Source organism: Caretta caretta, chromosome 28 (genome assembly GCF_965140235.1).
Source record: "Caretta caretta isolate rCarCar2 chromosome 28, rCarCar1.hap1, whole genome shotgun sequence".
NCBI classification, from domain to species: Eukaryota; Metazoa; Chordata; order Testudines; family Cheloniidae; genus Caretta; species Caretta caretta.
In genome coordinates this window covers 626,255-646,378 of record NC_134233.1, presented here as the reverse complement: position 1 = coordinate 646,378, position 20,124 = coordinate 626,255, and the positions used below count along the sequence as shown (strand labels likewise).

At 57.9% G+C, this 20,124-nt stretch overlaps 3 protein-coding genes across 3 annotated transcripts; all 3 read left to right on the top strand.

The window, feature by feature from the left end:
• The first annotated feature begins 312 nt into the window (after window positions 1-312).
• LOC142070214 (uncharacterized) lies at window positions 313-4,952 on the top strand. The gene is made up of 6 exons (XM_075123754.1): window positions 313-1,419; window positions 1,804-1,929; window positions 3,425-3,543; window positions 3,978-4,039; window positions 4,638-4,771; window positions 4,906-4,952. The coding sequence occupies exons 1-6, from the start codon at window positions 462-464 to the stop codon at window positions 4,950-4,952; spliced, it is 1,446 nt and encodes a 481-aa protein (XP_074979855.1). The 5' UTR covers window positions 313-461.
• A 1,779-nt stretch (window positions 4,953-6,731) lies between these two features.
• On the top strand, window positions 6,732-8,555 carry LOC142070213 (uncharacterized). The gene is made up of 2 exons (XM_075123753.1): window positions 6,732-8,494; window positions 8,526-8,555. The coding sequence occupies exons 1-2, from the start codon at window positions 6,872-6,874 to the stop codon at window positions 8,553-8,555; spliced, it is 1,653 nt and encodes a 550-aa protein (XP_074979854.1). The 5' UTR covers window positions 6,732-6,871.
• Window positions 8,556-8,573: 18 nt separating this feature from the next.
• Window positions 8,574-19,434, top strand: LOC125628524 (mucin-3A). The gene is made up of 11 exons (XM_075123819.1): window positions 8,574-8,780; window positions 9,165-9,290; window positions 10,260-10,378; window positions 10,812-10,873; window positions 11,477-11,622; window positions 12,130-12,198; window positions 13,172-13,343; window positions 13,894-14,061; window positions 17,082-17,206; window positions 17,687-17,766; window positions 18,756-19,434. Exons 1-11 carry the CDS (start codon window positions 8,600-8,602, stop codon window positions 18,789-18,791), a joined length of 1,284 nt encoding a protein of 427 aa, XP_074979920.1. The 5' UTR covers window positions 8,574-8,599; the 3' UTR covers window positions 18,792-19,434.
• Window positions 19,435-20,124: the final 690 nt, after the last annotated feature.

Sequence of the window (20,124 nt, the reverse complement as noted above, 5' to 3'; positions counted from 1 at the left end):
AGACTTCCATGGCAACTAGGTTTCCTGTAGAAACGGCTTCAAAATCTACCCAGGCTGAGACCACGATATCAACAACTCTCTCTGTACCTGTTACACCTGAAATCTCCACCCTTGAAACGAACTCTACAATGGCCACCTCTCAACCAGCTCTGACCACCCCTTCCTCTCAGAGCCCTTCAGTGACGTTTCCCTCCCACTCAGCTGTGTCTGAGTTCACCAGAAAGGAGACAACTTTGGCAACAAGCATTGTAAAGACAACTGGGCGCTATTCAACCATGTCTGAAGTCCCCACTAATGAAACCACACTCACAACAAGTCTTTCCGGGACAACGGTTCCTGAAGTCACAAGGTCTTCCACACTCTCTGTGGCAGCTACAGCAGAAAGCTCCACCCGTGAGACAAACTTGACAACAGTCACATCCCAGCCAACTGTCGTGACATCTTCCACGGAGAGTAGGACAATGGCATCTGTGTCCCATACAACCCTACCCGAATTCAGCACCAATGAGAGAACCAAGGCAACTAGTCCTTCCACTCTTATGACTGAATTCCCAAAGAATGAGACCACCGTAACCTCAACTCCCTATGTCCCAGCAACAGGACTCACTCACAACCAAACGACACTGGCAACCACTCTTTCTGCGCCTGCCAGAAGTGAAATCTCCACCAGTGAGACAAGCTTGACAACAGCCACCTCTCAGCCCATTGTGCCAACATCTTCCATCGAGAGTAGCACCATGACATCTGTGTCCCATACAACCGTACCTGAATTCACCAGCAAGAAGACAACCGTGACGTCGGCCCCTCTCCATCCAACTCCGACTGAATTCACAAGTACTGAGAGTAGAGGAGTAACAACTCTTTCTGTCCCTAACACAGAGGAATTCAGCAGCCGACAGACAACTTTGACAACAGTCTCTCCTCAGCCGCCTGTGACCACATCTTCCACTGAGTCTACCGTAAAGACAAAAGAGTCCCATCCAACCATATCTTCATCCACCACCAGCGAGACCACCCTGGCAACAACACTTTCCTACTCAAGTCCTCCGGCATCCACCCACCATGAGACACTGCCAACGACAACCCGTTCTGTTCCAAGCCCAACCAAATCCAACAGCCACGAGGAAACATTGGCTACGACTGTTTCTTCGCCTACCGCCACAGGGTCCTCCTCTGGCATCTCTCACACAGTGATGACGTCCGAGCCAGCAACAAGTCACGTGTCTTCTACAAGGTCCATGGCGCCTCCTCTTTCCGTCTCGACAGGTTCTTCGGTTCCCACGAGGAAACCCGGCACCGTGACCAGCCTTGTGACTCAGACGCAGTCTAGCAGCACAAGTACTTCCGTGACTGTGCCAACCAAAATCCCAGGGACCAGCAGCCACCCCACAAACTCCACTGGCACCACAACCACTGCGGGTGAGTTGTGGGTTTCTATGGGGAGCAGGGTTCCACGAGGAAGGTAGGGGCGGCAGACTGGGAACCGTAGACTCTATTCCTGGCTCAGCCACTGACCAGCACCGTGGGGTCCCTGATCTCAGTCGGGGCAGGTGCAGTGCCCAGCACGATGGGGTCCTCCTTACGGTTTGGGGCATGCAGGGGCTACTGTCACACACAAAAATCACATCATCCACATCAGTGGCTAACTGGGATGTGAAGTTAATTCCTGGCTAGAAACTTGTGGCAAACCATTACTATTTCCCACGCTCACCCCAGAGGTGGCCGCATCTCAGTGCCGGGCGAGGGGTCCCTTTCAGGTGTGTGTCCTCATTCAGTCCCATTTCTCTCTTTTCTCCCCTGAAGTTCCCGCCACCACGCTGGAGCCCCTGAGGTGCCAGAATGGAGGGACGCCCCTTGCGAACAAGTGTCTCTGCCTTTTGGGATTTACAGGGGAGCGGTGCGAAACGGTGATGAACAACATCAACATCGGTGAGTGGCTCTGGCCTCCCCCATCGCTCTGAGGGTCCCTGTTGGACTGTCAGTCCCTGAGCCTTTTGGGGACTGTGACAAAGCTCTGTCCTTGCCTCCATGGGTCCTGCATTTCCTGGCGGATTTTGCTAGCCTCAGAGGCTCACTGTGACCCTCCACGTAACCCTTCTTTCTGTCGAGACAAGGGTCACAGTCTACTGAACCATTTTCATCATAAGCCAGCAAGGAAAGTGAGGAGAATTTTCCTTCCTTGCACAGTCTCTGTCGTCTCCCAGTCTCAGTGATTAATCAGGTGGCAAAGGTGTGGGGGAGAGCCCAGGCCCATCCTCTACTCCAGGCTCCAGCCCAGGGACCCTAATAGTATCAGCTATGGTAGCTGACCTTTTAGAAACATGACATGTAGAATTCCCTGGGCTACTTCCCCCACAGCAGCCCTCACTTCCTCAAGCTCCACTTCACCCTTCCCTCATGGGCTCCTTCCTTGTGCCTGATATGGTGCGTACTACTCAGCCTCTCCAACAGCACAACTTCCTCCCACAGCTCCTGAGATGCACACCCACCTGACTGACTGGGAGGCTTTTAACTAGTTTCAGCCAGCCCCTGATTGGCTTTAGGTGTCCCAATCAACCTAGCCTTCTCCCTGCCTTCTGGAAAGTTCTTAAATGGCCCCAGGTGTCTTAATTGACCTGGAGCAGCTTTACTTTACCAGGCGACCGTGGTGGCTTTATCAGGGTGTTTGTTCCTGCGACCCGTGACTGACACTCGCCTTTTTTGCAAGAGCATCGCACAAGCAAATGTGAGACGGGTGCAAAAAAGGCTAATATTAACCCAGGATGTGTGAATGGGGGAGGGGGTCGTCCTGCTCTGTTGGCGCCGGTAAGCCCCCAGCCATGGGTCTGTGGTGAGCTCTGGGCACATTAGGGGAGCTGGGGGCAAACGGGCGAGTGGCCACGCAGAGGACGATCCAAGGGCTAGAAACCCGACCTAGGGGGCAAGGTTGAACCAGGGTGTGGTCAGCGTGGAGGATGGTGGGGACTTGAGCCCGGCCTGCAGGTCGGGGAAGGGCTGGTCTGAGGGGACAGGGTCAGTTGTTCTCCGGGGCTCCCGAAGGCAGGAGAAGGAGCCAAGGGGCTTAATCCGGTGCAAGGCCGAGCTCAACTGGGTTTTAGGAAACGCTTCCTGGCTCTCAGGATAGCTCGGCTCCTGCTCCTCAGAGCAGGTTGGACAAACACCTGTCAGGGCTGGGCTGGGGTTACTGGTCCTGGCTCAGCGTAAGGATCTGGACTCAGGCTCCCTTCCAGCCCATCCGTTCCTGGATTCTCCAATGATGGACCAACTTTAGAGGCTCAGAAGAGGAGCCAAACTCATTTGGCTCTTTAATTACCCCCGCCCCGATCTCATGGCGTTTAAACCCAGCCTGGCGAGCCCCCGCTCGTCCTCCCCGGCTCGTGAGCACTCAGGGCTGCCAAAGCTGCACTTTGTTTCCCATGTGCAGATGTGGTGAAGGCGGAGATCAATGTCACCGTGGTGGTGACGAACATGAACTTCTCCGAAAGCATGGAGGATCCAACGTCCACAGCGTTCAAAGAGTTTGTGGAAATCTTCCGTACCCGGGTGAGGGAGACTGGACTCAGGACGGCTGGGGGGAACGCGCGGAGCTGTGGGTGAATGGGGAACTGCTGTAGTGGGGGCAGAGCTGGGGTCTGGCACGCCGGTGAGGGGTTAGATTGCAGGGTCTGTGGAGGCAGTGCCCCATTGCACAGAGCCGCGGTGTCTCCTAGGGGCAGAGGCCCTGATGCAATGCATTATGGGAGGTTTGGGGCTTTGGCAGGTGGGGGATGGTCCCTGGGGCTGGGTTGAGCCGTGGAAGGTCCAAGGCAGTCTGGAGGAAGGAGCATCCCACTGGTCTGGGGGAGCAGGGTCTCTGCTGAGCGGGGGACAGCTGCTGCAGCAGGGCAGGTCTGTGCGGAGCGCAGGGAAGGGGGCCAGGGCTCCATGGAGTAGGGGGAGCACTTTGCGCCCACCGTGCTGAGCCCGCTCTCTTGCAGATGGACCCGATCTACAGGGAGACGGTGCCTGGGTTCCTCAGCATCGAGGTGATCCAGCTGAGGTGAGGTGTGGGGCCTGGGCCCCATGACGGGGGTGGGGGAAAGGGTCGCCAACTTTCTAGTCTCACAATACCAACCCCCCCGGGCTGGTGCAGGGAGTTGGGGTGCAGGAGGGGTTCAGGGTGGGGTGTCCCTGTGGCACTTGCCGCTGTTTCCAGGAAGTTGTCACCATGTCCCTGCAGCCCCTAGGCACATGGGCAGTCAGTGAGGCTCCACGCACAGCCCGCACCCCGAGGCCTGGCTCCGCAGCTCCCATTGGCCGGGAACCTCCAACAATGAGAGCTGTGGGGGTGATGCCTGTAGGCGCGAGGCCAGTGCATGGAGCCTCACTGGCTGCCCATGTGCCATGTTGCTGCAGGGACCTGGCGGCAGCTTCTGGGAGCAGTGCGGTGCCCCAGGGCAGGCAGGGACTAGCCTGCCTTACCCGCACTGCACCGCCGGCCGGACGTTTCACCAAGTGGTCGGCAGTGCCAGCCGGAGCTGCCAGGGTCCCCTTTCGACCAGGCCTTCCTCTTGGAACCCGGACGCCTGGCAACCCTGGGGATGGGGTGGTGTCATCCGGTGGCCCCTGACGGCCTTTCTATTCTTCTCCTCCCACAGCAATGGCAGCGTGGTGGTGCATCACCGCGTGGTCCTGGACGTGCCCTACGCCAACTACACCAGTGTGTACACCCAGGCCGTGGGCAACGTCAGAGCGCGGCTGAACACCACCAATTGCACCAGCGCCTCTCCGGGTGTGTACCGCGCGTCACCTGGCCAGCCGGCCTCCCTTTTGTGGGCCCGGCGCTGGCCATCTGGCTTTCGGGGTCGCTGCGGAGCCTTGCATGCCGACCCTGCCGTGTTTCCTGCATCTGTCTTGGGCTCCCAGGGGGCGCCAGCCAGCCGAGGGGGTCTCCAGAGCCCCCGGGGAGATGAAGGAGACCCCCACCTCGCTCCGCTGCATCTGTCATGCAGACCGGCTAGTTTCTCCCAGGCGTTGGGGTTCCACCGCGCTAGGGCTGTGGGCTCTCAGCATGCTGGACTGTGAACAGCCCCTTCTAACCGCTCGGCCTCCAGCATGCATCCTGCTCCCCAACATGGCTGGAAACATGCACAAACCTGGAGCCAGATCCCCCCCAAATCGCAGATGCTGCAACTCACATTTGGGTCTCCCTCTCTCTTGTTTTCAGACAAATTGTGCTTTAAACCTGGAGCCACGCAGGTCAACTCGGTAAATCTGAACATAGCAGGTAAGACCCAGAGCCTCTGTCTCTGCCCGTCACCCCCTTCCCTGCTCTCCCAGGATAACGCCAGGGGCTGGTCCTGTAGGTTTGTAAGGTCAGAGACGCAGCTGGAGCGAACTTGCATCACAGCTGGATCTATGCCTGTGGCTTGACAGCGGATTCACCGCAGCTAAGGGTCTGGCCGGCAGATGCAAGGACCCCAGTGATCTCTGCGTCCGGCTGAGCGAGTGCAGAGCGTTTGGAGTCACACAGGCTCCATTTAAATGCTCTGGGAATCCAGCAGCTCCCCGGGGAGGCCGTTCTGGCCGCCATGCGCATGTTCCGTGCAGTCTGAATCGGTCGAAGCGCGGCTCCCAGGTGTTAGATGCCTTCTCCCCTGTAGCCCGGGATCCGGTCGCTCTCTGGGCCCGGTTCCTGTTTTGGAGGGTCCCTTGGGACGCATCTGGCTGAGCAGTGTCTGAGCATGCAGGAAGGAAGTGGGAGGTGGGTTGCTTTCCTGTGGTATTTACCTGCCTCGGCTTTCGCCCTCCCCCCCAGCGGTCTGCCAGAACGACTCCATTATTCCCGCGGCGTACCAGAAATATTACTTCCCACTGAACGTGAGCAACGGGCTGATGTGCGTCTCCAACTGCAGCATCCACAGCCCCTACGGCCCCTTCTGCAAAGCAGGGGAGCAGTGCTACCTTGGGGCTCAGGGACCCCAGTGCCGGTGAGTCACACACCTCCCCAAAGGGGGCTGCTTTCTGCTGGAGCTGTAGACATCTTGCCTCCCTGCTGCTGTGTCCCGCGCGCGAATGAGCTCTCCAAAGCCAGGCAGGGCAGGGGATGCTCTCCTCCATGGGTCACTGCCCAACGCCTCAGCATGGTGGTAACTGGGGGTGCTGTGCCACAAGAAGTGGGGAGCCTGAGCTGTAGGGAGTGGGGGGCTCAGAGAGTGCGCATTTGCCAGGGGATGCTGTGGGGCAGGGAGCAGGGTGGAGTCTCAGCAGCGGGCGCTCTCCCCCAGCAAGTAGGGCTGGCCGAAGTGGGGCACTAGTGGGCGTCGTGGGGCAGGGAGCGGGGCAGGGGCTCAGCAGCGGGTGCTGTCCCCTGCCAGTCAGTGATTTCCACGCTGCCCCAGCACGGTGTCAGGCGGGGTTGCACTGCAGAACGTGGGGTGGGTAACTCAGCAGCGGCCCATGGGAAAGGCATGATCTGTAATTGGTTCCATGAGTGATGAAGCCATGGTAATTTTCCCCACTCAGTCAGCTGACCACAACAGTAGCAGGGACCCAGTCGATGCCAACAACAGCTGAGTTCACAGTACGGGAGACAGCACACAGCACAGCGGTTCGGTCCAGCACAGAGCCACCGAGCTCAGCCACAGCTCCCGTCCCAAAGACGTCTGTAGCCACCACAGAGAGAAGCACACACATGAGTTCCTCAGAGACAGCTACAGGAGAACATCTGACGACTGCTTCCCAGTCTCCTCTGACAGCATCGTCCAGTGAAAGTCCCATAAGGACGACTGTCACACACCCCGCGGTGTCTGAATTCACCACCAATGGGACCACCCTGACATTGGTTCCACCCCATCCAACTGGTACTGAATTCCCAAGGACAGAGACTACCATGGCAAGCACTCCTTCTCTTCCAATGACAGAGACATCCACACACAATGTGATAACACCTTCTTCAGTGCATACCACAATGGAAACAATCAACAGTGAGACAACCTCAGCAACATCCTCTCCACCGGCAACGGTGCCCAGCTCTTCCACCCAGAGCACCTTCCTGACTTCTGTCTCTCACACAACCCTCTCTGAAAGCACAGCCAAGGAAACGACTCTGGCAACAACGGTTTCTGCTCCAGTTTCAGCAGAATTCACGAATAGCGATACAACATTGTCAACAACACCCTCTGCGTCTGCTACATCTGAAACATCCACCAGCGAGACAGCGGCGACAACAGCTACTGGTTCTGCAGTTGTATCAACATCTTCTACTGAGAGTGCCATCACGACAAACGTGTCACACGCAACAGTTCCTGAATTCATTACCAGTGCCGCACCCCCAATGACAACTCCTCCACATCTGACTTTAACAGAATTCACAGGCCGTGAGACTTCCATGGCAACTAGGTTTCCTGTAGAAACGGCTTCAAAATCTACCCAGGCTGAGACCACGATATCAACAACTCTCTCTGTACCTGTTACACCTGAAATCTCCACCCTTGAAACGAACTCTACAATGGCCACCTCTCAACCAGCTCTGACCACCCCTTCCTCTCAGAGCCCTTCAGTGACGTTTCCCTCCCACTCAGCTGTATCTGAGTTCACCAGAAAGGAGACAACTTTGGCAACAAGCATTGTAAAGACAACTGGGCGCTATTCAACCATGTCTGAAGTCCCCACCAATGAAACAACACTCACAACAAGTCTTTCCGGGACAACGGTTCCTGAAGTCACAAGGTCTTCCACACTCTCTGTGGCAGCTACAGCAGAAAGCTCCACCCGTGAGACAAACTTGACAACAGTCACATCCCAGCCAACTGTCGTGACATCTTCCACGGAGAGTAGGACAATGGCATCTGTGTCCCATACAACCCTACCCGAATTCAGCACCAATGAGAGAACCAAGGCAACTAGTCCTTCCACTCTTATGACTGAATTCCCAAAGAATGAGACCACCGTAACCTCAACTCCCTATGTCCCAGCAACAGGACTCACTCACAACCAAACGACACTGGCAACCACTCTTTCTGCGCCTGCCAGAAGTGAAATCTCCACCAGTGAGACAAGCTTGACAACAGCCACCTCTCAGCCCATTGTGCCAACATCTTCCATCGAGAGTAGCACCATGACATCTGTGTCCCATACAACCGTACCTGAATTCACCAGCAAGAAGACAACCGTGACGTCGGCCCCTCTCCATCCAACTCCGACTGAATTCACAAGTACTGAGAGTAGAGGAGTAACAACTCTTTCTGTCCCTAACACAGAGGAATTCAGCAGCCGACAGACAACTTTGACAACAGTCTCTCCTCAGCCGCCTGTGACCACATCTTCCACTGAGTCTACCGTAAAGACAAAAGAGTCCCATCCAACCATATCTTCATCCACCACCACCGAGAGCACCCTGGCAACAACACTTTCCTACTCAAGTCCTCCGGCATCCACCCACCATGAGACACTGCCAACGACAACCCGTTTTGTTCCAAGCCCAACCAAATCCACCAGCCATGAGGAAACGTTGGCCACGACTGTTTCTTCGCCTACCGCCACAGGGTCCTCCTCTGGCATCTCTCGCACAGTGATGACGTCCGAGCCAGCAACAAGTCACGTGTCTTCTACAAGGTCCATGGCGCCTCCTCTTTCCGTCTCGACAGGTTCTTCGGTTCCCACGAGGAAACCCGGCACCGTGACCAGCCTTGTGACTCAGACGCAGTCTAGCAGCACAAGTACTTCCGTGACTGTGCCAACCAAAATCCCAGGGACCAGCAGCCACCCCACAAACCCCACTGGCACCACAACCACTGCGGGTGAGTTGTGGGTTTCTATGGGGAGCAGGGTTCCACGAGGAAGGTAGGGGCGGCAGACTGGGAACCGTAGACTCTATTCCTGGCTCAGCCACTGACCAGCACCGTGGGGTCCCTGATCTCAGTCGGGGCAGGTGCAGTGCCCAGCACGATGGGGCCCTCCTTACGGTTTGGGGCATGCAGGGGCTACTGTCACACACAAAAATCACATCATCCACATCAGTGGCTAACTGGGATGTGAAGTTAATTCCTGGCTAGAAACTTGTGGCAAACCATTACCATTTCCCACGCTCACCCCAGAGGTGGCCGCATCTCAGTGCCGGGCGAGGGGTCCCTTTCAGGTGTGTGTCCTCATTCAGTCCCATTTCTCTCTTTTCTCCCCTGAAGTTCCCGCCACCACGCTGGAGCCCCTGAGGTGCCAGAATGGAGGGACGCCCCTTGCGAACAAGTGTCTCTGCCTTTCGGGATTTACAGGGGAGCGGTGCGAAACGGTGATGAACAACATCAACATCGGTGAGTGGCTCTGGCCTCCCCCATCGCTCTGTGGGTCCCTGTTGGACTGTCAGTCCCTGAGCCTTTTGGGTACCCATTCTCGCAGAGCGGCTTGTTCCCAAGGGTTTGGTTCCTGAGCCCCTATTCCGGGCTCACGGTGCCGTTGGCTGCATCGGCAACCCTGGTGGCTTTACCGGGTTGTTTGTTCCTGCGGCCTGTGACTGACACTAGCCTTTTTTGCAAGAGCATCGCACAAGCAAATGTGAGACGGGTGCAAAAACGGCTAATATCAACCCAGGGTATGTTAACAGGGGAGGGGGTCATCCTGATCTGTTGGCTCTGGAAGCCCCGAGCTAGGGTGCTGTGGCCAGCTCTGGGAGCATTAGGGGAGCTGGGGGAAATGGGGGAGTGGCCATGCAGAGGACGATCCGAGGGCTAGAAACCCGACCTAGGGGGTGAGGTTCAACTTGGGCATGGTTAGTGTGGAGGACGGTGGGGACTTGAGCCCGGCCTGCAGGTCAGGAAAGGGCTGGTCTGAGCGTAGAGGGTCAGTTGTTCTCCGGGGCCCCCGAAAGCAGGAGAAGGACCAAGGGGCTTAATCCGGAGCAGGGTCAAGCTTAGTTGGGTTTTAGAAAACACTTCCTGGCTCTCAGGGTAGCTCGGCTCCAGAACAGGTGCCACGGGCGGGTCCCATCTCTGGAGGCTTCTCAAAGCAGGTTGGACAAACACCCGTCAGGGCTGGGCTGGGGTTACTGGTCCTGGCTTAGCGTATGGATCTGAACTCGGAGTCCTTTCCAGCCTGCCGTTCCTGGATTCTCCAATGATGGACCTACTTTAGAGGCTCAGAAGAGGAGCCAAACTCATTTGGCTCTTTAATTACCCCTGCCCCTATCTCGTGGTGTTTAAACCCAGCCTGGCGAGTCAGCGCTCATCCTCCCCAGCTCGTGAGCGCTCGGGCTGCCAAAGCTGCACTTTGTTTCCCATTTGCAGATGTGGTGAAGGCGGAGATCAATGTCACCGTGGTGGTGACGAACATGAACTTCTCCGAAAGCATGGAGGATCCAACGTCCACAGCGTTCAAAGTGTTTGTGGAAATCTTCCGTACCCGGGTGAGGGAGACCGGACTCAGGAGGGCTGGGGGGAACGTGTGGAGCTGTGGGTGAATGGGGAACTGCTGTAGTGGGGGCAGAGCTGGGGTCTGGCACGCCGGTGAGGGGTTAGATTGCAGGGTCTGTGGAGGCAGTGCCCCATTGCACAGAGTCGCGGTGTCTCCTAGGGGCAGGGGCCCGATGCAATGCATTATGGGAAGTTTGGGGCTTTGGCAGGTGGGGGATGGTCCCTGGGGCTGGGTTGAGCCGTGGAAGGTCCAAGGCAGTCTGGAGGAAGGAGCATCCCACTGGTCTGGGGGAGCAGGGTCTCTGCTGAGCGGGGGACAGCTGCTGCAGCAGGGCAGGTCTGTGCGGAGCGCAGGGAAGGGGGCCAGGGCTCCATGGAGTAGGGGGAGCACTTTGCGCCCACCGTGCTGAGCCCGCTCTCTTGCAGATGGACCCGATCTACAGGGAGACGGTGCCTGGGTTCCTCAGCATCGAGGTGATCCAGCTGAGGTGAGGTGTGGGGCCTGGGCCCCATGACGGGGGTGGGGGAAAGGGTCGCCAACTTTCTAGTCTCACAATACCAACCCCCCCGGGCTGGTGCAGGGAGTTCGTGTGCAGGATGGGTTCAGGGTGGGGGGTCCCTGTGGCACTTGCCACTGTTTCCAGGAAGTTGTGACCATGTCCCTGCAGCCGCTAGGCACATGGGCAGCCAGTGAGGCTCCACGCTCAGTCTGCACCCCGAGGCCTGGCTCCCCAACTCCCATTGGCCAGGAACCTCCAACAATGAGAGCTGTGGAGGTGATGCCTGCAGGCGCGAGGCCAGTGCATGGAGCCTCACTGACCGCCCATGTGCCATGGGGCTGCAGGGACCTGGCGGCAGCTTCTGGGAGCAGTGCGGTGCCCCAGGGCAGGCAGGGACTAGCCTGCCTTACCAACACTACACCGCCGAGCCGACGTTTCACTAAGTGGTCGGCGGTGCCAACCGGAGCTGCCAGGGTCCCCTTTCGACCAGGCCTTCCTGTTGGAACCCAGACGCCTGGCAACCCTGGGGTTGGGCGGGGTTTCATCCGGTGGCTACCTGATGAGTTTTCTCCTCTCGTTCTCCTCACACAGCAAGGGCAGCGTGGTGGTGGATCAGCACGTGGTCCTGGACGTGCCCTATGCCAGCTATGCCAGTGTGTACACCCAGGCTGTGGCCAACGTCAGTGCACGGCTCAAAGCCACGAATTGCACCAGTAGCTCGACCAGCACCTCTCCAGGTCTGTACCGCACCTTGCCTGGCCAGCCGGCTCCCCTTTCGCTGGCCCAGTGCTGGCCATCCAGCTTTTGGGGTCGCTGCAAGGTGCCAGCCGCAGACCCGGCATCTCATCCCTTCCCTGCAGAGCCTTGCATGCTGTCCTTGCTGTGTTTCCTGCATCTGTCTTGGGCTCTCAGGAGGCGCCAGCCAGCCTAGGGGGTCTCTAGAGCCCCCCCTGGGGTGATGACGGAGACCCCTCTCACTCCGCTGCATCTGTCCCGCAGAGTGGCTAGCCCCTTCTCCCACTCGGCCTCCAACTGGGCCTGCCCCCCTGCGCAGACATGGGCCCCCCAGGACCAGCGCTCGTGGCACCCCTATAGTTCACACCCGCCTGCTCCCAGAGCTCCAGCGGCATGGCTGCTGGCCCAGCCCTGGGGTCCTCGCTGCTCCCCACCCCTATCCCCAGGCGGAAAGCCACCAGGGTCCATGCCGAGGGGCGCCACTTACGGGCCTGGATCTTCTCTTTCAGCTGAGTCGCAGGAATTGTGCTTCAAAGCCAACGCAACGCACGTCAACACGGTCCCCCTGATGATGGCAGGTGAGATGCAGTCTTGGAGAGGCGGTGGGGCGGGGACCATCTGGCCTGATCCCCAGATACCTGCCTCCAGAGTAATTCCCAGGTCTGTTAGAAAAACCTCTTTCCTTTGCTGTAACATGGGTGGAGACTCCAGCACGGCCCCTGGGAAATTCGTCCCCCGCTTTGTTACCAGCACTGCCGGAAGCCTGGGCCTTTGCGGGTCAGACTGCGCCCCCCCAAGGGGCGGAGGCTCCACCACTGGGACTAGTGAGTTGATTCCCCTGGTTAATCAGCCCCCAGCGTCACAGACGTGGTGCCCCGTTTCCAGGGTCCCCTTGTCTCACTTTGGCGTCCGGCCATCTCACTGGGAATGGAGCTGCGATCGAAGCCTATGGAGTCACGAACAGCACAGAGCAGCCAGGATGGGAAATTCGGCCGAGAGATTTTCAAACCAGGAAGGAAAATGAAGACCAATTGTTGTTGGCTGTTCGGGGCATTCCGCCGGCCTCTAAAGAGAACGGACAAATGCGGATGTCAGATGCCCCCTTGTTTGTGTGTTAACACTGACATAGGCAGCAAATTCCCAACTGATGACAACCAGGGGAACTTGCTGCCCCAAGGTCTGCCTGAGGCCAAGTAGCATTGGCCGGAAAATGGAAATCCCATCCCATACAAAATTTCACATAACTGGGGGGAAATGGAAATATGTTGCACTGGGAGGAAAGGTCAAGGGGTGACATTTTATACAGGGAGGATGTTCAAGAAAAAGAATCCCAGTGCGGGAGACCCAGAACGGGTGGTCCCGCTGCCTCCAGCATCCTGGGAAGGCCGGTATCTACTCCTGCTGGCTCTTGGGGGGCAGTAGGGGGGGGGACTGGAGACCTCAGGATGGAACCAGAGCCCCAGCGTGTTTTCCTGCAGGGCGGTTCTGGGGCTGGCCCAGCTGGAACTGGGGGGATTCCCGTGCTTACCTGCTCTGGCCCTGTCTCCCCAGGTGTGTGTCTGAACAACTCGACCATCAGCCAGTCCTACCAGAAATACTTCCTGCCCGTCAATGTCTTGGGGCAGCTGATGTGCGTCTCCAACTGCAGCATCCACCACCCCGACACCTATGCCTGCAACGGCCGGGGGTACTGCTACATCCAGCTGGGGGGACCCACCTGCTAGTGAGTGTCACCGCCCGGGGTGGAGGTGTGGGGAACTCAACTGTGGCTGGGGAGGGGGATGGAGGCCGGCTGCAACACCTGGGTGAAAGGAACCCGCAGCTGGTCAGAACACCACACTCTGGAGCAGCAAAAAATGGGAGGGGGGTCACTGGGGCACAGGGCTGGTCACCCCCCTCTTCAGCATTTGCTCCTGGGGAGCATTGGGCAGACTTGGGTCAGGCCTGAGCCTCAGTACTGGGGCTGGGACTGTCCCTTGCTGTCCCTTTCCCACACTTCTGACATCGGAAACCCCTACCCCTGCTCTAACCCATGAGATCCCTCTCCCCTCCCAGAGCTGGGGAGAGAACCCAGGAGTCCCGACTCCCAGCCGTCCCTTCTCTAACTCACCAGCCCCCACTCCCCTCTCCGAGCTGGGGAGAGAACTCAGGACTCCTGGTTCCCAGCCCCTTGTCTCTGACCCATCAGCCCCCGCTCCCCTCCCAGAGCCAGGGAGAGAACCCAGGTGTCCTCACTGCGTCACACTCCTGATGGCCTCCCCCTCTCTTGGCAGCTGCCAGCACTCAGATTGGTACTGGTTCACGGGCAGTCACTGCGAACAAGTCGTGAGCAAGGTGGGCGTAGCAGTGGGGGTGGCGCTCGGCCTGGTCGTGCTGCTGCTGGTGATTCTTGTCCTGGCCATCTGCCTTGGCTGGCGTCGGCACTGGAGTGGCAAGCACAGGTACGGGGGGGAGGGCCTGGGGCAGGCGGGGCCTGGGGAGGCACAGCATGGTGGGATCTAACCCATCCTGGACAGGGGTTTGTCTGACCTGCTCTTAATAACCTCCAAGGACAGCGATTCCACCACTTCACTGGGCAATTTATTCCAGGGCTTAACCACCCTGACAGTTAGGAAGTGTTTCCTGATGTCAATTTAAACCTCCTTGTGATGGGTTTGGTCACAGAGACCCCCCTCGGGACTGCCACCTGATGTCATGAGACTACCTCTGATCCCATTTTCCCTGCCAGCTTGGGACTTCCATACCCTGTCTTGTTGAGCCAGAAATGCCAGCCTGCTGCAAACACAGACCCAGGTCTGAGCCACGTCCCCCAAAAGCTGCAGACTTAACTGAAAACAGCTTAAGAAGTGCTCCTGTCTCTAGCACCCAGACACCCAGCTCCCAGTGGGACCCAAACCCCAAGTCAATCCGTTTTACTCTGTATAAAGCTTAAACTCATAAATTGTCCGCCCTCTATAACACTGATAGAGAGATATGCACAGCTGTTTGCTCCCCCAGGTATTAATGACTTGTTCTGGGTTAATTAATTAGTAACAAGTAGGATTTAAATGGTTCCAAGTAATAACAGACAGAACAAAGTAAATTACCAAGCAAAATAAAACAAAAACACGCAAGTCTAAGCCTAATATAGTTCCAATAAGCTTCTTTCACAGGCTAGACTCCTTTCTAGTCTGGGCCCGATCCTTTCCCCTGGTACAGCCCTTGTTCCAGCTCAAGTGGTAACTAGGGGATTTCTCATGACTGCAGCCCCCTTTGTTCTGTTCCTCTCACTTTTATAGCTTTGGCACAGGGCGGGAATCTTTTGTCTCTCTGGGGCCCCACCCCTCCTTCTAAATGGAAAAGCATTATGTTTAAGATGGATTCCAGTACTAGGTGTTATGGTCACATATCCTATGAGTCCCCTAAGCCTCCATTCTTCCTGGTCTGGCTCACAGGAAGGCCTGCCTGAAAACAGAGCCATTTACAACCAATTGTCCTAGTTGATGGGCGCCATCAAGATTCCAAACCACCATTAATGGCCCACATTTTGCATAATTACAATAGGCCCTCAGAGTTATATTTCATATTTCTAGTTTCAGATACAAGAGTGATACATTCATACAAATAGGATGACCACACTCCGTAGATTATAAGCTTTGTCATGAAACCTCACAAGAGACCTTTTGCATGAAGCATATTCCAGTGACATTATATTCACACTCATTAGCATATTTTCTTAAAATCATATGGAGTGCAGCGTCACACTCCCTTGCTGCAATTTAAGCCCATTGCCTCTTGTCTTGTTCAGAGAGGTTAAGGAGAACAAATAGACAGAGCTCCTGGAGTCTGTCACTCGAAAGCAAGGTTTTTAATTCTTCTCATGACTCTTCTCTGACCCCTCTGTGATTTAATCACCATCTGGCTGGAACTGTGGGTGCTAGAACGGGCAACAGATGCTCAGATTCATGGATTTTGGTCTTTTCCCTTCCTTTCCCCTGCCACAGTCAGGTAGGGAAGGATTTCATAGAAGGGGAAACTGAGACACTGATTTCAGCCATGGTCGCACCCAGGCTAGGCACAGAGGGAAAACTACCTCTCTGCCCCTACTTGATGGAAACCTCAGAAAATTCCCTGAACTGAAAATACCACCCCCCGAAATTTCAGTTTGGGATAGTTCGGTTTCAACCATTTTCGGTCTTTGAAACATCCCCATGAAAAGTTGGGAACCGGAAAACTTGATCCTTTTTTTAGTTCGTTGGTTTCTTTTGGAAAATGGCAAACTGGGGCAGTACAATTTCAAACCCTTTTTTCCCCCCCAAAGTAAAAAACTGCATGGATGCCTGAGGCTTTCCTATGCCCCGTTTTGAGAAATGAGTGTTTTTTGACCCCCCCAAAATCCAATTTTGTCAACCCCCTCTGCCCCAGATAATCTGCACTGGGAAGGACAGAGGGCCAGAGAGGGGTCTGGTCTTTCCGGTGAGCCTAGGACTGTTGCTGCCTTGAGAGCCAGCGGGGGCAGGTGTGTCGAATGCAAACCCTCCCCCCGGGGGGGCGATGACAGGGGCACAGGCGCCGAGTCCTGCAGAGTGTTCAGAATGATATTGCAGAGAACGCCCATGTTCGTCACACCCTGGGGTCAGGCACGGGTCAGACCCCAACGTCCAGCCACGCCCAAGAGAGAGGATCTCAAGCTGGCCGGGGTGAGGAGCAGGGCGGCCGACAGGGCCAGGGGAACGGAGGGGCCAGTCTCTCCAGAGGTGGTTGGAAGACGCAGCTCTCTGAGTGGGTGAGATTTGCTGGCCCGGGCTAAACAGACGCTCAGACTCATGGTCCTTCCTGGCCTTGAATGCTCTGAATCTCCTTCCTTAGACGTTTTTAAGCTTGGGCTTGACAAAGCCCTGGCTGGGATGATTTAGTTGGGGATTGGTCCTGCTTTGAGCAGGGGGTTGGACTAGATGACCTCCTGTGGTCCCTTCCAACCCTGATCGTCTATGATTCTATGAATCTGTGACCTTTTCTTGGCCTCATCACTGTGGCATCTGGGTGGCTCCACGGAGTCACCAATAGATTTTAGTCTCTCCCCCTGCCCCGCCCCCGTCAGGTAGGGAAGGATTTCATGGAGTGGGAAACTGAGGCATGGGAGAGGAGGGATTTGCCCTGAGCTGGGGGAGCCAGGGCCCCGAGCTGAGACTCAGGACTCCTGGGTTCTCGCCACAGTTTTGCTGCAGACCGCGTGGCTTGGGGCGAGTCCAGAGGCCGATCCTCTCGGACAGGCTTTGTGCGCCAGGCCGTGCTGGGGTTGTACCGAGGACAGGCTGCGCCAGGCTCTGGCCGGTTTTGAAACCAGAGAATTTGAGACATTTGGGGGGGATGGAAATTGGAGGTGGGTATGTGGCAGCCGGTCCCCCCGGAGTGCACATGCCGAGGGCTGCGGGGGGCTGGGCCTTGGGGCTGACGGGCGGTATGGCTGCTCTCTCTGCAGTGTGGCGGACCTGGAGGAGAGTCAGGAGAAGTGGTACAACAACGAGGAGTGGGAGTGGAATGCGCCACCCCAGGGAATCACTGCCAGGACCCCGACTGCACCCAGCTGGACTGGTAACATCCCAGGTGTGTAGCCACGTCCCCTGGCTCTGGGCCTCAGTGAGCCAGGCTGACCTCAGCCTCCCCTCTCCACTCTGCTGGCCTGGCTCCTTCGTGCTCTGTAGGGGTGCTGAGCGGTGGGCGCTGGGAGAGGGTCTGGGTGGAAGGGGGCTGGCTGGGCAAGGGGTTTGGCTGCCACCTCCGAGGCACAAATAACTGGGAGATCTGGGAGGAGCCTGAACCCAAGGTACTGGCCAGGTGCAGCGGGTGCCCGGGGCCGATCCTGCCACAAAGGGCTGATTCTGGGGCAACCCTAGCCGGCGGGGGTGGAGCAGGGGGGCTGGGAAAGGGAGGGGATGGAATGGGGGCAGGAGAAAGTGCATGGCAGGGTGGGGTCAGGGGACCAGGGTGCAGTGGGGCAGGGGCAGCAGTGCTGGGATAGCCGAGGGTGGAGGAAACTGGCCCCCCAAATGGTAGCTGCTCATCCCGTTCTGGGGCCTCTTGCAGGGACTGAGGGAGGCACTGGCAGCCACAGAGTCTCCTCGTCCTTCCGGCCTTCCCTGGACAAAGTAGACACATCTCTGCAGGTACCTGACCATTGGCAGAGCTGGGGGGAGCCCAGGGCTGGGCTAGCAGGGGCTGTGGGTCGGGTTGCCAACTTTCTAATTGCACAAAATGAACACCTTAGCCCCACCCCTTCCCTGGCCCCCCCCTTCCCCAAGGCCCCGCCCCCTGCTCACTACATTCCCTCTCTTCCTCAGTGGCTCACTCTCCCCCACCCTCACACACTTTCAGTGGGCTGGGGCAGGAAATTGGGGTGCAGGAGGAAGTGAGTGCAGGGTCTGGGGTGGGACTGTGGATGAGGGTTGTGGAGTTCAGGAGAGAGCTCCAGGCTAGGGGGTGGGGCAGAGGGGTTCAGGGTGTGGGAGGGAGCACTGGGATGGGGCAGGGGGTTGAGATGCTGGGGAGGTGAGGGCTCCAACTGGGGGTGCAGGCTCTGGGATGGGGCTGGGGATGAGAAGTTTGGGGTGCAGGAGGGGGCTCTGGGTTTGGGAGTGGCTCAGGGTAGGGGGTTGGGGCATGGGCTTACCTCCAGCAGCTCCCAATCAGCGGTGCAGTGTGGGGACTAAGGCAGGCTTCCTGCCTGTCCTGACTCTGCACTGCACCCCAGAAGCGGCCAGCAGCAGGTCCGGCTCCTAGGCAGAGGTGTGGCAGGTGGCTCTGCATGCTGCTTTCACCCACAGCCACCGCCCCTGCAGCTCCCATTGGCCATGGTTCTGGGCCAATGGGAGTGCAAAGCCAGTGCTCGGGGCGGGGGCAGCTTGTGGAGCCCTGTGGCACCCCCGCCTAGGAGCTGGACCTGCTGGCTGCTTCCAGGGCGCAGCACTGTTCCAGGAGAAGTAGGGACTCACCTGCCTTAGTCCTGCAGCACCTACTGACTGGAGCTACCAGGGTCCCTTTCTGACCGGGTGTTCCGGTCAGAAACTGGACACCTGGTCACCCTAGCTGCGGGTCGGGGGTGAGGGGCATTGGGCTCTCCGCATTGCCTGACCCAGGCTGGCTCTGCTTCCCCCAGACGCAAATTGCCCGGCCCCAGGTGACCCGTATCTGAGTCCCGGCAGCTGGTCTGGCCTGCGACATCCAGGACTGATCCAGCGGCCGTAGCTGTTGGAGGAGGCTGCTCCCCGGGGATCTGCACCCGTCAGACCTGCGGAGCTGAGGCCGGGGGGCCCAGGCCAGACGTGAACCCAGAGCCACCACCAGGCCAGTCACTCTCTGCTGCCAAGACCCTCCCGTGGGACAGGGACGCAGCGGATCCGGGACTGGACACTGCTGAGCTCCCGGGGACTGGCAGGCACCAAGCAGTGCTGCTGTTGGTGGTAGTGGGACACTGGGCACTGGGCCATGGGGTCTGGGCAGTGGGGCAGGAGTTGGTAGCGTCCCCAACTCTGCCTGTGTCTGGGGGCGGGGTGTTCCTCTTTGGCAGCCAGGTGCCAGGTGCACGGGTGGAGCTTTCCCAGGCCCTGGCTGGCCGCACTGAGGTTGTTTGCACAGCGGGTTCAGCAGATCGTTTGTCAAAGAGGAAGAATGGGCAGGCCAGGAAGGTGCTGGCTGGCACCAAGCCCCTCTGCTGGCAATTTCTGGGGTGGGGGTGTTGTTGATTTCCAATTGTTTCCTTTGCCCTGAGCAAACAGGGGTGGGATGGAGGTAGGGGGAATGGGGGCTGCGTTCCCAAGGGGTGAGGCCAGGGGACCCAGGCATCCAGAGGAAGTGAGGATGGCCCATTTCCAGCTGGGAGGGGGTTCTCAGTGAAGACAGGGGACCCAGGCGTCCAGGGGAAGAAGCCACGCTAGAGCAGAGCAAGGCAAAAGGCATTGGCCAGGTTCATTGCTCTGCAGGGGGACGCCCCTGGATCAGATTTCCCCACCCCCGGGAGGGGGCTGCCTCTCCTCATGACAGACCCCCCCAAGACAGGACACACCCCCCCCGGATTTTGCTCCCCGACAGCCCCTGCGGACTGAAATAATGTAAGTGTAAGAAATTAAGCTCTGCTGTTGTGATTCTCAGAGGGGAAATAAAGCGGTGAGAAAATGCCAGGCGTGAGTGGGTTTCCTTGCCCGGGGGTGGGTGTTATTTTGAGAATGGGGCGCTTGTTACCTAAGGCTCCCCTGTGAGGAACTGTGTCTCCAGGCACATGCCCCCCACAGACCCCCAGACAGGGAGTAGGAACCCCCCCCAATTCAGGGCAGACTCGGGGGCGAGAGCAGCGTGTCCCCCCCGCCCAGATCATGCTCATGTCTGTGCCCCGGGGGGCGTCTGGTGCCTGCCGGGCCACACAGCACCTGTACCCAAACCTGGCTGCTTGGGCTGCTCGGTCCCGGGACCTGGGAGGGGATGGGTCGGCCCCAGTCTGCCCAGCCCAAGGCTGGCTTGTGCCAGCTGAT

Coding starts and splice junctions, on each gene's coding strand:
- LOC142070213 (XM_075123753.1), top strand. CDS start 6,872: ATGGCAAGCACTCCTTCTCTTCCAATGACAGAGACATCCACACACAAT. Junction 8,495..8,525: donor CCAGCCATGAGGAAACGTTG/GCCACGACTGTT, acceptor CTACCGCCACAG/GGTCCTCCTCTGGCATCTCT.
- LOC142070214 (XM_075123754.1), top strand. CDS start 462: ATGGCATCTGTGTCCCATACAACCCTACCCGAATTCAGCACCAATGAG. Junction 1,420..1,803: donor TGGCACCACAACCACTGCGG/GTGAGTTGTGGG, acceptor TCTCCCCTGAAG/TTCCCGCCACCACGCTGGAG. Junction 3,544..3,977: donor TGGAAATCTTCCGTACCCGG/GTGAGGGAGACT, acceptor GCTCTCTTGCAG/ATGGACCCGATCTACAGGGA.
- LOC125628524 (XM_075123819.1), top strand. CDS start 8,600: ATGGCGCCTCCTCTTTCCGTCTCGACAGGTTCTTCGGTTCCCACGAGG. Junction 8,781..9,164: donor TGGCACCACAACCACTGCGG/GTGAGTTGTGGG, acceptor TCTCCCCTGAAG/TTCCCGCCACCACGCTGGAG. Junction 17,767..18,755: donor AAGTAGACACATCTCTGCAG/GTACCTGACCAT, acceptor TGCTTCCCCCAG/ACGCAAATTGCCCGGCCCCA.